This window comes from Sus scrofa, chromosome 1, assembly GCF_054392235.1.
Source record: "Sus scrofa isolate SSC_HxYL_T2T_F1_AM1 chromosome 1, Sscrofa_HxYL_maternal_Yorkshire_Landrace_v2.0, whole genome shotgun sequence".
In the NCBI taxonomy this organism is placed as follows: domain Eukaryota; kingdom Metazoa; phylum Chordata; class Mammalia; order Artiodactyla; family Suidae; genus Sus; species Sus scrofa.
Genome location: NC_139383.1, coordinates 154,633,863 through 154,647,253, shown reverse-complemented (window position 1 = coordinate 154,647,253; position 13,391 = coordinate 154,633,863). Strand labels below are relative to the sequence as shown.

Below are 13,391 nucleotides of genomic sequence, written 5' to 3'. Positions count from 1 at the left end.
CCTCTGCCTCTAGCTTCCACTGCATGTTAGGAGGTTATCCATCAGGTCATTGCCAGAAATACGTACGTATAAAGTAGGCCCTCAACTCATGTTTGTCAACTGGATTTAATTGTCAATATGTAGAACTATGTCTCTTAAAGCAAAGAACATTACTTGTGAGAAACCAGCTGCAAAGGAAAGATCAAATGAAATGTAACAGATCTGGCTTCCAGTCCTGACCACAGCCCTGGTGTCTCCAGTCACTCAAGTGGGGTCGGCACTAACCATCTTTCCGATCATCATCACGTATGGCCCCAGATACTTGTTGACACCAAAGATGTCCAGGACACGGATGTACCAGAAGATGATATCCACACAGTAGATCACACGGCCATAGCCCATGTAAGGCTGCTTCTGTAGGCGAAGGATGGCTCCAATCATGAACATGGAAATGGCCACGAGGTCTGTGATGTTCCAGTACTCCTGAAGCCAGACTTTTATTTTCTGGCTGAGTTTACCCGGTTCTGACATGAGGATCTGAAAAAAGAAACGCCGAAGAACAAAAAACAGGGGAGCTCGGTATTGCGAGCCTCGTCTTCTTGGAATCTTGGGATGATGGGACTTGGAGCAGCATTCCAGGGCATCTGTCCCCTTTCCTGCTGAAGACTTCCAAGCACTAATCACTTCAGGCAGCAAAAGATATCTAGAAAGGGAAATGCCACAGAATCCTCTGTATTCTAGATTCGGTGTTTCACAGACTCTCAGGAAATGCCTTTTAAATTATGTCCCTCTGGCTGTAATTAAAGAAGCTGCCTTTTGACTTCTTTTCTAATTCCCTGGACACGTGCCTGGGAGCCCATGTTCTGGAGTTAGTCCAGGAGGAAAGCTCTAGAGTAGAGATAAACCTGTGTGGTCCCACAGAGGGGACAATCCGCTCAGAGGGGATGGCAGAATTGAGATAGGAAATGTTTGCCAAAATTCCTTTGTAACTCAGAGAGGAGAAGTGACAGGAAAGTTGAACTTGATTTTCTCCTACTTGAGCTATTATCCTTTCAAGATCACCACTGATTAAAAGGACACTTCCTCTGAGTAAAATTGAAAATATGTGACAAGCAGCACGTGCAGGCACACACAGAGCAAGCCCCGTGGATGCAGCTATGGTGTGCACCTGAGTGGGGGCCTTTAAAGGTGGTGCCCCTTTAGCTATAGAGACTCTGGGTAGGTCCTGGGGACTCTGGGGGTGGGGTGGAGTGGGGGCTATTTATTGCCCAACACAAAAGGCATTCACTAGTTTAACAATTCAAGTACTCTGGCTGATGGCTGCTCCCTCCCTGTCACTGGTCGGGGAGCCCTTTGAGGGTAAAGAACAGTGTTTTACATATGGCTGACTCCCACTAAGACCACAGTGGCACTGGAGATGATAGGAGTTGGGTTGTCACATTGTAGATTTGGCACTCTTGGTTTTCCTGGCTCTCATTATACTGACATCATCAGATTAGCTTTACTGGGAAGAAGTTCAGTGAAAGGGTCAGTAATGATTGCAAACTAATAATATTGGTTTTCTGTCAGCTGGAGAAAGAATATGAAATTCCCCTGTGTGCTTCTCTGTTATTTTTTTCCCTTGCACATAAGCTTTCCCTTTATAAGCTGATAGAATGTGTTAAAACGTGCAGATGATATTAGAAAGAAAAGTGCCTGGCCTATATTCCTCTGCTGCCTGCAGAGGTTGCCCGCTTAGAGTTCCATGTTAAAGTCCCCTGTGACATGACATGGTGTAGTTCTTTTTTGGACACTTAGTTGAAAATCCTGTTTCCGTTGTTTGCAGCAGATGACCTGCCCGGTGGGTGGCCCAGACCCTATCTGCTGCAGACCCCGCCTTGCCTTTCTGCCCCCACCTGCAATAGGAGGGCCTTTTCCAGAGGTGCCTGTGGCTGGCTGATGTGGGTACAAAACTCTACTTCCTTTGCTCAAAGAGGGACAGACTCTAAGGTATTAAATATACTCAGAGTCCCCTGCAAGATGAGGCCAGGGCCAGATTCCACCAAAGCCACACCTTGCTTAGCCCTGTCCTCTCTCCTAGCCTATCCATCCTGCTCCTTCTCTCTGCTCTTTCTAGAGCCCTCTTTTAAGAAACCACCTGCACAGGTGTAGGGAGGCTCAGCTAGAACAGTGTGGCCCACAGTCCTAAATTAAAGGAAAAGTGTCACTTCCTATGTCTGCCCATTTACTTTCAATTCCCAGAAAACAGCCAATATGTGTACCCTGTTCGAGTCATTGGGAACATTTCCTGCCACTTTTATAGGCACTCAGACTTGCTTTTGTAATGACTAAACATCATTTTCTTTGCCTCACATTTTGATCTCCAAGTTTAAATTCAGTTGGAAGCAGAAGGCATGGAAGGGCATGGAATCCACTTGGGATTGGGACACCTTGAAAGAAAAGTTCCATGGCACTTGGGATCTACATGACATGTTTTTGCAATAAGGAGCTACACTGGAATTGAAGTCAACGGTTGGTGGGGCTAGGACAGGCCTTGGGAGCATCACCTCCCGAATTTTCTCCAAGGCCAGGCTCAGGATGTAGGAGATGACGATCCACTCCTGGAGGCAGGGCCAGCGCTCCATCCGCACCAGGATGACGTAATTGAACAGCAGTAGGTAACCCAGGTAGGATATCTGAAAGGCAGAAACCGTAACAGTGTCGGATCACATGAGCTGGAAAAAACCACCCAAACGCGATATGTTTTTCCCATAAGAAGCTGCATCTGGGAGTTCTTGTCCAGGCGCAGCGGAAACAAATCCAACTAGGAACTGTGAGGTTGCGGGTTTGATCCCTGGCCTCGCTCAGTGGGTTAAGGATCCGGCATTGCTGTGGTGTAGGTCGCAGACGAGGCTCGGATCTGGTGTTGCTGTGGATTTGGTGTAGGCCGGCAGCAAGAGCTCCAATTAGACCCCTAGCCTGGGAACTTCTGTTATGCCGTGGGTGTGGCCCTAAAAAGACAAAAGACAAAAAAAAAAAAAAAAAAAGAATAAAAGGAAGCTACATCTGAATTGAAGTCAGTGCTTGGTGGGGCTGGGACAGGCCTTCGAAACCCTAATTACAGGTGGACAAATCTTCTAAAACAAATTTTTATTTCCAGGTGGACTGACTCCTTTCTTTTCTTTTCTTCCTTTTTTTTTTGGTCCACACCCGTGGCATATGGAAGCTTGTGCACCAGGGATTGAATTCGAGCTGCAGCTGAGACCTATGCCACAGCTGAGGCAATGCTGTGGACTTGATCCACTGCCCCACAGCACTGTGTCATGCTGCCACAGAGACAAGCCAGATCCTTAACCCACTGTGCCACATCGGGAACTCCTAGATTGATTCCTTCAGAAGAACATTTCCACTGTTTACATACCTGGGACAGGCAGAGAACTTTGAGGCAAGTGGGAAGGCACTTTGTGCTTTAGCACAACACGGGTGCTGATAAATCTGTTCTCTAAAGGAACGTACATTTGTTGTCACTCTCCTCAAGGGGAAATTATGAACTTGCATGAAATTATGATAAATAGGGAAACTTTTAGTAGTTTATGGGTGTGTCTTCTTCAACATTCCTGGAAACTGGAAAATGTTACTGACTCTCCCCTGACTTGCAAATTTCCTTCTTGAATCTTTATGCTACTGATGGCTGTGGGAAGTGAGAAGGGAGGACGGTGAGATGAGGGGTCTGCCCAGCACATGGGGCTGTCCTGAGCCCCCTCAACAAGCATTGACATGTTTGTGCCCACAACAGCGTCCCCATCTCTTGGCATGTAGAGTCTGGAGGAAGACGGGAAAGAGCTATGAAGTGGAGGGAGCTGATCTGAAGATGACTGAGGTTTTTTGGTTTTGTGGCCTTGCCTGAGGCATGCGGAACTTCCGGGGCAAGGGATCGAATCCCAGCCACAGCAGGGACAATGCTGGGTCCTTAACTTGCTGAGCCACCAGAGAACTCCTGAAGATGACTAAGGTTGATTCACTCGAAGAGGAAGAATCTTCATCTTCAGCCCCCACCCCCACCCCCCCATTTCAGGCCCCTTCTGAAGTCTCCAGGAGTGGGGCAACCGTGTATTTGTGATTTGCAGTCTGTATCTTTTTTTACTAAGGTGTCCCCCTCCTGTTTAAGTTTTACCAGGATGACATCCCATGTGTCCCCTAGTCTTTGCAGGAGGACTAGAGAAAGAGTTCTCAAAGTTACACTGTGTTGGGAACCCCTGGCAAGCTACAGAACATAGGCACTCCTCCCCCACACCCAGAGGCAGAATTTAGAGGCCTTGGAGGGAGGCCCAAGTTTGAGAATACTGCGCTGGCACTCATCACATGCCCATCCACCCCTACCCCGCTCTCCTTATCTGTATCTATGGAGACCAGGTACATTCCTGGCCCTCAGCTGGTTCTGAGTAGAACATGTGGGCAGTCATGGTTTGGCCACATCACCAGCTGTGGCTGCCAAAAGCAGCTGAGTGTCAGGCCCTGGTTGGCCTGAGTCCACAGGCAGCCCCTTGTGCTGTGCCCCAAAGCTCTGCCTCTGTTGCCCACCCCCATTCATTGTCACATCCATGACCTTGGGCATGGCTTCTTGCTTGCCTGTCACTAACGGAACCGCAGTGCTAGGACCTGCCTGGCATGGGCTGCAGCTTGGTGCTTGGGACTTCATGGGTAGTCTTGTCCCTTCCCCAGACTGCAGGTTTAGGGAGCCATGGCCTGTCTGTCACCCCCACTGGGACCATGTGCAGCTGGGCCAGTCTCCTTGCCCCACGATTCCTGCCCATCTGCATGCATAGGGCTGGGATCGCCCTTAATCCAGGCACGCCGCTCTTCTGAAACTGTCCAGACAGTGGCCACTGATGGGGCTGGAGGAGAGTGTATGGCCAAGCAGTCAGTAAGATCTGCCTTTTAGAGTGGAGAGGCCTTGATTTGCTCCTCTATTCCAGGACTTCATGCTCTGGGTTCAACCGCACTCTTTTGGCGACCCTCCCAGCCTCCTGAAAAATGGCATCATCATCTGTGAGCTTGCTCTCTGCATCCCCGGTCATCTTTGTTCATTGTTAAATGAAACCATGTTTCCCTAAGTTTATGTTACTAAAGAAATCTGCAAAATCCTTCATCTTAAGCAAATGTGACTATTTTGCTTTATGAAATGATGTCTTTGGGACTAGGATGGCCATTTTTTCTGCATACATTTAAACACATGGCAAGATATTGGTCTAGATCCAATTTTAGCTGAAGATCTGTGTTAGTCCCAGCTTTGTTTTCATAATTCTTTGTGAGTGTGTGTTTTCATAATCTTTTTTTTTTGGGGGGGCCTCCCTGAGGTGTATGGAGTTCCTGGGCCAGGGATCCGATCCAAGCTGCAGTAGTGACCTACGTCATAGCTATGGCAATGCCAGGTCCTTTAACTCATTGTGATAGCCAGGATTGAACCTGTGTCCTGGTGCTGCAGAGATGCTGCTGATCCTGTTGCACCACAGCAGGGAATCTGAAATTATTATTATTTTTTGCCACACCCTGCAGCATGCGGAAGTTCTCTGGCCAGGGATCGAATCGGCACCACCGCAGTGACCTGGAGCTGTAGCAGTGACAACTTGGTATCCTTAACTGCTAGGCCACCAGGGAACTCCCATGTAATTCATTTTAAATCAGTGATTTTAAAAAAAAAAACAACAAACAAACACTTTTTCAAGCCCATGACATTTTTCCTGACTCTAACAGATCTAAATGTCAAAACATGCTAAATGGCAAATGCTAAGGGGAAGCCTTACTGTGTAAAACCAGAACTTGACGATGGGAGCGTTGTAGAATTCACAGATCTTGGTCCCAATGGGGACGCTTCTTTGCTTTTTTTGTTCATTCTCCTCATCCCCTTTTCTGGAGCCAGCATCTGCATTTGTGTCCTAGAAAAAGAGCACAGCACATGGCAAGCAACTGCCAGGCGGGCAGGGCAACCTGCCCCACCCAATATTTAACAGACTGGCACCTTCTGAAATAATAGATGATCAAAATGTCCCCAGTGACTGCAGTTTCTAAATTCATGGCAAGAGAAATCACAACCATTTCGAAAATGAGAGGAAATGGATACTTTTACGAGCAAGGGTGTCACTGACCATATTCTCCTCTTCTTTTTCTTTGCCGTCTTCGTTTTCCTTGGATGTTTGATATGAGAAATCATCAGATGTGCGAAATTCCAAAAACAAGATGGTGGGGGGGAGAAGAATCCCCATGATAACCTAGGTAACAAGCAGAGCGAATTTTCAAGCTATGGCAGCTCTTGACAATTTTCCCAGTATGGGTACAATTTTTAAATTATGACCTTCAGCATTATTCAGTAATCTAGCAGCTCTGGAATGCAGCTATCTCTGCTCTGATGTTCTATGGCTTACTTGGTTTGGTGTATTGGTAGAATTGCAGATGTTGAGATTTTTTTTTCCCCTTTTTTGGCTGACCTGCAAGATATGGAGTTCCTGGGCCAAGGATCAAATCCAAACTGCAATTGTGACCTATGAGGCAGCTGTGGCAATGCCAGATACTTAACCCACTGTGCAGGGCCAGGGATTGGAATTTGTGTCCTGGCACTCCAAAGACGCCACCAATCCTGTTGTACCACAGTAGGAACTTCGACAATGAGGAATTTAAGAACATCCACCAAAATTTTCTAGATGAGTAGCAAGCAGTATTGTGTGGAATCCTGAACTTAAAAGGGAAGATATTACACTGAGTTTTGAAGCAGATCAATTTTTAAAGTAAAATTTAATGGTATAAATACATAAAATATAATAGTACCTTTAGTGAAGTAGCCCCAAAATATTTTATACAGAAATAACTTAGCTGTAAATGTGAATATATGGACAAAGAATTGGAAGATAAATGTGTCTTTTCTTTCTCATGAAAGAAAGACATAATTTGGCTCAGTCTAGATAACAAAAGCAGGGCCAGCCTATAGACAGAAACTCTTGTAATTTTTTTTGGCAGAGCCTGTGGCATGCAGAAATTCTGGGGCCAGGGATCAAACCCTGACAATGCTGGATCTGTAACCTGCTGAACCACTAGGGAGCTCCAACCCTTGTCATTTTTACCAGCCCCCTGTGTTGTGTGTCTCCAATACTAACCTCTACTCCCAATGTTCAGTGTTCATTTTTAAAAAATTTCCCCTCAGTAACCAACTATTAAGAATAAAAGGGGAGGAGTTCCTGCTGTGGCGAAGTGGAAATGAACCTGACTAGTATCCATGAGGATGTGGGTTTGATCCCTGGCCTCGCTCAGTGGGTTAAGGATCTGGCTTTGCCTTGAGCTGTGGTGTGGGTCGCAGATGTGGCTCAGATCTGATGTGGCTGTGGCGTAGGCCAGAAGCTGCATCTCCAATTCAACCCCTAGCCTGGGAACTTTCTTATGCCTTGGGTATGGCCCCACACACAAAAAAAAAGGAATAAAAGAGAAGTTCACTTGCTCAGCAGATTCAAGATTCATGTTGTCACTGCTGAGGCTCTGGCTACAGCTGTTGCATGGGGTGATCCCTGGCCTGGGAACTTCCACATGCTTCAGGAGCAACCAAAAAGAAAAAACAAGAATAACACAAAAGAGCTATTTTTACCATATACTAAAAATTATATGACAAAATATCAATTATTAAAACAGTATGGTACAGGTAGGTACACAAATAAACCAAACAATGGAGCAGAACAGAAGATTCAGAAAAAGAATTGGAATATACATAGGTAATTTGCTTGTGATACAAATACCACTTCCAATTGGAGGAGTAAAGATGACTATTTAATAAATGGTATTGCAAAACTGGGTAATCATCTAGAAAATAATTAAGTTGGACACATATCTTACATATACACCAGAATAAATTTCATCTCAATCAAATATTTTATGAAAGAAAAAAATGGGGGGAGGGGGACAGACAGAAGATAAAACAACGAACAATAATCACATGAGAATTTTTGCATAAGTGGATGAATAAGAGAAGGCTTTTCTAATTATGCTTCCAAATCAAGAAGTAATCAAAACAAAAATCAATATGCTGGATACTTTAAAAAAATCAAAAACTTCTGCATAGCAAAAAAAAAAAAATGCCATAAACAAAGTAAAATACAACTCATGGGAAAAAATATTTGTGGCTCATGTGACAGGCAAAGGGCTAGTCTTTTTAATTAGAAAGGATCTCTCAGAAGATGAGAGGAAAAATTCTTTTGCCCACAGAAAAATGGGCAAAAGCAGTGAACTTAGAAACATTTGTACTGACAGGAAAATATGCTCATCCTCACTCATAATAAGACACATTCAGGGGGCGTTCCCATCGTGGCACAGCAGAAATGAATCTGACTAGTGTCCATGAGGACACAAATTTGATTCCTGGCATCATTCAATGGGTTAAGGATCTGGCGTTGCCATGAGTTGTGGTGTGGGTCACAGATGCGGCTCAGATCTGGCATTGCTGTGGCTTGGGAACCTCCATGTGTGACCCTAAAAAAAAAAAGAAAGAAAGAAAGAAAAAGATACATTTAAAGAAACTACCCAGAGATCTTCTTTTTTACCAGTATATTAGAAACATTCCAAAGTTTGCTCATACCCTGTAATGATGGGATTGTGGGAGACAAGACATTCCCCTACACTATTGGTGGAAGTCAAAATTGGGACGCTTCCCCTGAGGGACAACTATCAAAACTGCAGGTGCATATTCCCATGGGATTACCAGTTCCACTCCTGGACGTTTTTAGAGCAGATACCTGAGACACGATATGTGTCCCAGAGCATTCACTGTGGCCATGTGCATAACATCACCAGGCAGGAGCGACCTCCACAGCCTCACTGAGGACTGGCGAGGTAAGCCCACCATCTACGATAAAGGAGGCCTGGGAAGTTGGGTGAGAATGAAGGAATATTCTGTGTAATAACATGGAAAGAGCTCCCAGAGGAAGTGAAAACAGGAAGGTACAAAAAACTATTATGCCAACTCTTGAAAAAAAATTATTGAAGTACAGTTGATTTACAATGTTGTGTTAATTTCTGCTATATAGCAAAATGATTCAGCTATATGTATATTACATATATATTCTTTTTCGTACTCTTTTCATTATGGTTTATCACAGGATATTGATTAGAGTTTTCTATGCTATACAGTAAGACCTTGATATTGCCAACTCTTATGAAAAAGAAAAAAAAGTAGGATATTTATTCATAGTAACTTTATGAATAAAAGTACACAAAATTATACACAAAAAACAAATATCAGTAGTTGCCACTGGGTGGAAGAGGCCATGTGGGGGATAGGAGTTGGGAGAGAGACTTATCACTCATACTTTTAAATAGTTTTAATTTTTCTTTTCTTTTTTGTCTTTTGTCTTTTTAGGGCTGCACCCTCGGCTTATGGAGGTTCCCAGGCTACGGGTCTAATCAGAGCTACAGCTGCTAGCCTACGCCAGAGCCACAACAACGCCAGATCCAAGCCGTGTCTGCGACCTACACCACAGCTCATGGCAACGCCGGATCTTTAACCCACTGAGTGAGGCCAGGGATCGAACCCACAACCTCATAGCTCCTAGTCAGATTTGTTTCCCCTGCGCCACGATGGTAACTATTTTTTTTTTTTTTTTTTAGTTTTAATTTTTAATATGTGCATATCATATTACCAATTCAAATAATTAAATTTAAAAAAGAACAATCCAAAAATCCCTGCTTTAAAATAATTGTGTTTCTATGTTGCGAATTAAAGGTGCTTACAAGGAAATTTGATGCTTACAAATATTTATTCATTTTGGTAGACATTATATTTAAAAGAAGCATTAGGTAAAAAAAGAAGCGATATAAAAATATCACAGAATTTGAAGACAGCGCAAAAAAAGAATATGGACTATCTCAGCGATTTTTTTCCTTCTGAAAACATGTTAAAATGACAATATTTTGTATATATGGATTTAAATAAACATGTTATTAATATTAATTTCAGGAGTTCCTGTTGTGGCTCAGTGGTAATGAACCAGACTAGTATCCATGAGAATCTGGGTTCAATCCCTGGCTTCACTCAGTGGGTTAAGGATCCGGCATTGCCTTGAGCTGTGGTGTAGGTCAAAGACTCAGCTCAGATCCCGCATTACTGTGGCTGTGGTATAGGCCAGCAGCTACAGTTCCAATTAGACCCCTAGCCTGCGAACTTCCACATGCCACGAGTGAGGCCCTAAAAACACACACACACACACACACACACACACACACACACACAAAAATTATTTTCAACTATTTCTTATTTTGCTTTCTGTAATGTATTTTAAAAACTTTTAATAATTATTAAAATTTTACTTTTGTAACTAGAAAGTTTGAAGTGACATCTGTGGCTTACTTTTTATTTCTCTTGCACAACTGCTGTAGATACTATAGTTGAATATTGCTCTTTAAAATTCTGGATGATTTAGCAGCACTATTTATAATAGCCAACACATAAAAACAATCTAAATGTCCATTGACAGAGGAATGAATAAAGAAGATGTGGTACTTACATACAATGGAATGTCACTCAGCCATAAAAAAAGAATGAAATAATGCCACTTGCAGCCAACATGGATAGACTAGAGATGATCATGCTAAGTGAAGTAAGTCAGAAAGACAAGGACAAGCACCATATGATGTCACTTATACGTGGACTCTTAAAGTAAGACATAGGAGTTCCTGTCGTGGTGCAGTGGAAACGCATCTGACTAGGAATAATGAAGTTGTGGGTTCAATCCCTGGCCTCGGTTAGGGATCCAGCGTTGCCGTGAGCTGTGGTGTAGGTCGAAGATGTGGCTTGGATCTGGCATTGCTGTGGCTGTGGTGTAGGCCTGCAGCTGTAACTCTGATTAGACCTGGGAACTTCCATATGCCGCAGGTGTGGCCCTAAAAAGCAAAAAATAAAAAATAAAAAAATAAAATAAGACACAGATGAACTTGTGTATTAAACAGAAAAAGACTCATAGACACAGTGAGCAGATTCGTAGTTGCCAAGGAGGAGGGAGGATTGGGGAAGGAAGAATTGGGAGTTTGAGATTGGCAGAGGTAAACAAATATATATAGGATGAATAAACAATAAGGTCCTACTGTATAGCACAGGGAACTCTATTCAATATCCTGTGATAAGCCATAATGGAAAAAATACAAAAAAGAATATATATGACTGAATCACTTTGCCGTATAGCAGAAATTAACACATTATAAATCAACTTTACTGCAATAAAAACAAATGAATAAATAAATAAGATAACCTAGTAGTTAACAGTAGTAAACATCAGAGCTAAGATTTGGTCACAGAACAGTTTTCTTTTTTGGCTGTGCCCTTAGAAGATTCCCAGGCCAGAGATTGAACTCACACCATAGAAGTGACCTGAGCTGCAGAAGGGACAATGCTGGATTCTTCGTTTGCTACACTGCCAGAGAATTCCAGGACAATTTTCTATCCACTAAATCCTTTTCAAACCCTTTTATAACTTCATATTTTCTCATCAACCCCATTGTATGAAAACATCGCCAATTAAAACATCAGAGTTATAAGGGAATCAATAGAAATAGAGCTCAGGTGTCCACTTTAGTGGCAGGTGGGTGGTCCAGGGCTGCATGACTAGTTAGGGTGGACTCTAAGCCTGCAAGCCAGTCATGCTGTTGACTGGGCTCTAGCGTTAGACCACCGGGATTTGGGTGCTGGACCCACACCTTACAGCTCAGATCTTGGGCAAGTCACTTAATCTTGGAACTTCAGGTTCTCCATCTGTAAGATAAGGATTGTCACAGTGTTCCCCTCCTGGGTTGTTCAGAGTAATGAATGAAATAATCCACATGAAGTGCTTGGCTCAGCCAAGCACAGTCAGAGCTCACAGGTGTCACTTGTCACTATACCGCCCTTACCTGCTGGACCTCCACATCACACGTACCTTTAGGCCAGGGTTTTTCCTCATCCTCAGCCTTCCCATCCACATGTCTGTCAGCAGCATCTGGCTGCAGGTGTGAGCGATGAAATCCCTGTGTTTGGCTGCAACAGCCAGTTTGAGGCAGGTTGAGTTACTCCAGTTTTTCAGCTCATAGGTCAGCAGTTTCATGGCAATCTGCTCATCATGCTTATAGGACTGGTCCAGGAGCTCTACAGCAAGCTGGCCAAAGTCTCTGCAGGAGAGAGTTGGAAGAGGGGTGAGGCTGCGGAGGCCACACACTCTTTTGTTAGAGAGGCGTGTATCATGGAACCACAAGACACAGTCAAGCCGAAGCTCCCAGGGATGTCTGCATGTGGAGGGTAGGGGCGACCAGGAGTGAGGGTCCACGCTCAGTGCTGACTGTTATTGCTGCAGATGGAGTTTTAGGTGGACCCCAAGTCTGTCCCTCAGGCTCAAGGGACAGAGCAAAGACAAAGTCCCTTCTCTCAAACATTCATGGAGCAGGGGCACAGATGGGAAAGATGGCAAAAGGGAGTTTAAAGACAGCACCTGTGAGGCTGAAAGTCAGAACAGTGGCATCCTTGTTGGAAGGGAGAGATGAACCTTGAAAGGGGACCCCAGGAGGGCTGGTTGCATAGGTAGGGTCTGTTTTTTTTTTCCTTTTTTTTAATAGTTGATTTACAATGTTCTGTCAATTTCTGCTGTACAGAAAAGTGACCCAGTCATACATATGTATGTACATTCTTTTTCTCACATTATCTTCCACCGTGTTCCATAACAAGTGACTAGATATAGTTCCCTGTGCTATACAGCATAATCTCATTGCTTATCCACTCCAAATGCAATAGTTTGCATCGATAGGGTCCTGTTTCTTGGGGGGTATTGGCCATACTGGTGTGTTCTGCATGCTTTTCACACATGTCTCTTTCAGTACAGGGGTAATGCATCACTAGTGTATGGTTTACAAGAACACTCAGTGCTGTCATGGAGACAAGGTCTAGATGCCAAGGAGACCTAGAGCAGGGAGGATTCAGTTGCTGGGGGTGGGAGGCAGGTGATGGGAGTCGAGTGGTGGATGGAGAAGGTGAGGCAGCTGAATTGTGAACATAAGATGTATTTGCTTGCACACAACTCTGATTTAAGTGTTTAATGATAATCACAAACATCCCCTTTCCTTCAACATTTTGTGTGGATTGTGGTTAAGCTGCAACCCCATAGTGGCCACCCTGCTTTGTTTTGTTTTTCCATTTTATAGAATATTTGATGCCAGTTAAGAATGCAGGGGAATGCCTCCCTATTTATAGAGATGCTTGAATACTTGACATTTAAAAATCAGCTAGTGATTTTAGAAACCCAATCCAAAAGAAAAGCAATGTGCTTCACAAAACAAAGATGCTATATGTTGGCAGAGGGGCCTGTGTATGACTCAAGTTCATGTTTCTATAAAGTTGCACTGGGACTCCATGTAAGAGACTTGGAAGTTACCACTCCATC

The 13,391-nt window shown here is 43.8% G+C and overlaps 1 protein-coding gene across 1 annotated transcript in view; it reads right to left on the bottom strand.

The window, feature by feature from the left end:
* Nucleotides 1-13,391, bottom strand: part of TRPM1 (transient receptor potential cation channel subfamily M member 1) — a 138,320-nt gene that overhangs the window by 30,672 nt on the left and 94,257 nt on the right. The window contains exons 17-21 of the mRNA XM_085013924.1: nt 11,901-12,129; nt 6,105-6,227; nt 5,763-5,894; nt 2,526-2,654; nt 265-516 (exon numbers count right to left, since the gene is read on the bottom strand). Of these exons, the coding sequence (XP_084870050.1) occupies nt 265-516; nt 2,526-2,654; nt 5,763-5,894; nt 6,105-6,227; nt 11,901-12,129 (865 nt within the window). The remainder of the gene's footprint in view (nt 1-264; nt 517-2,525; nt 2,655-5,762; nt 5,895-6,104; nt 6,228-11,900; nt 12,130-13,391) is intronic.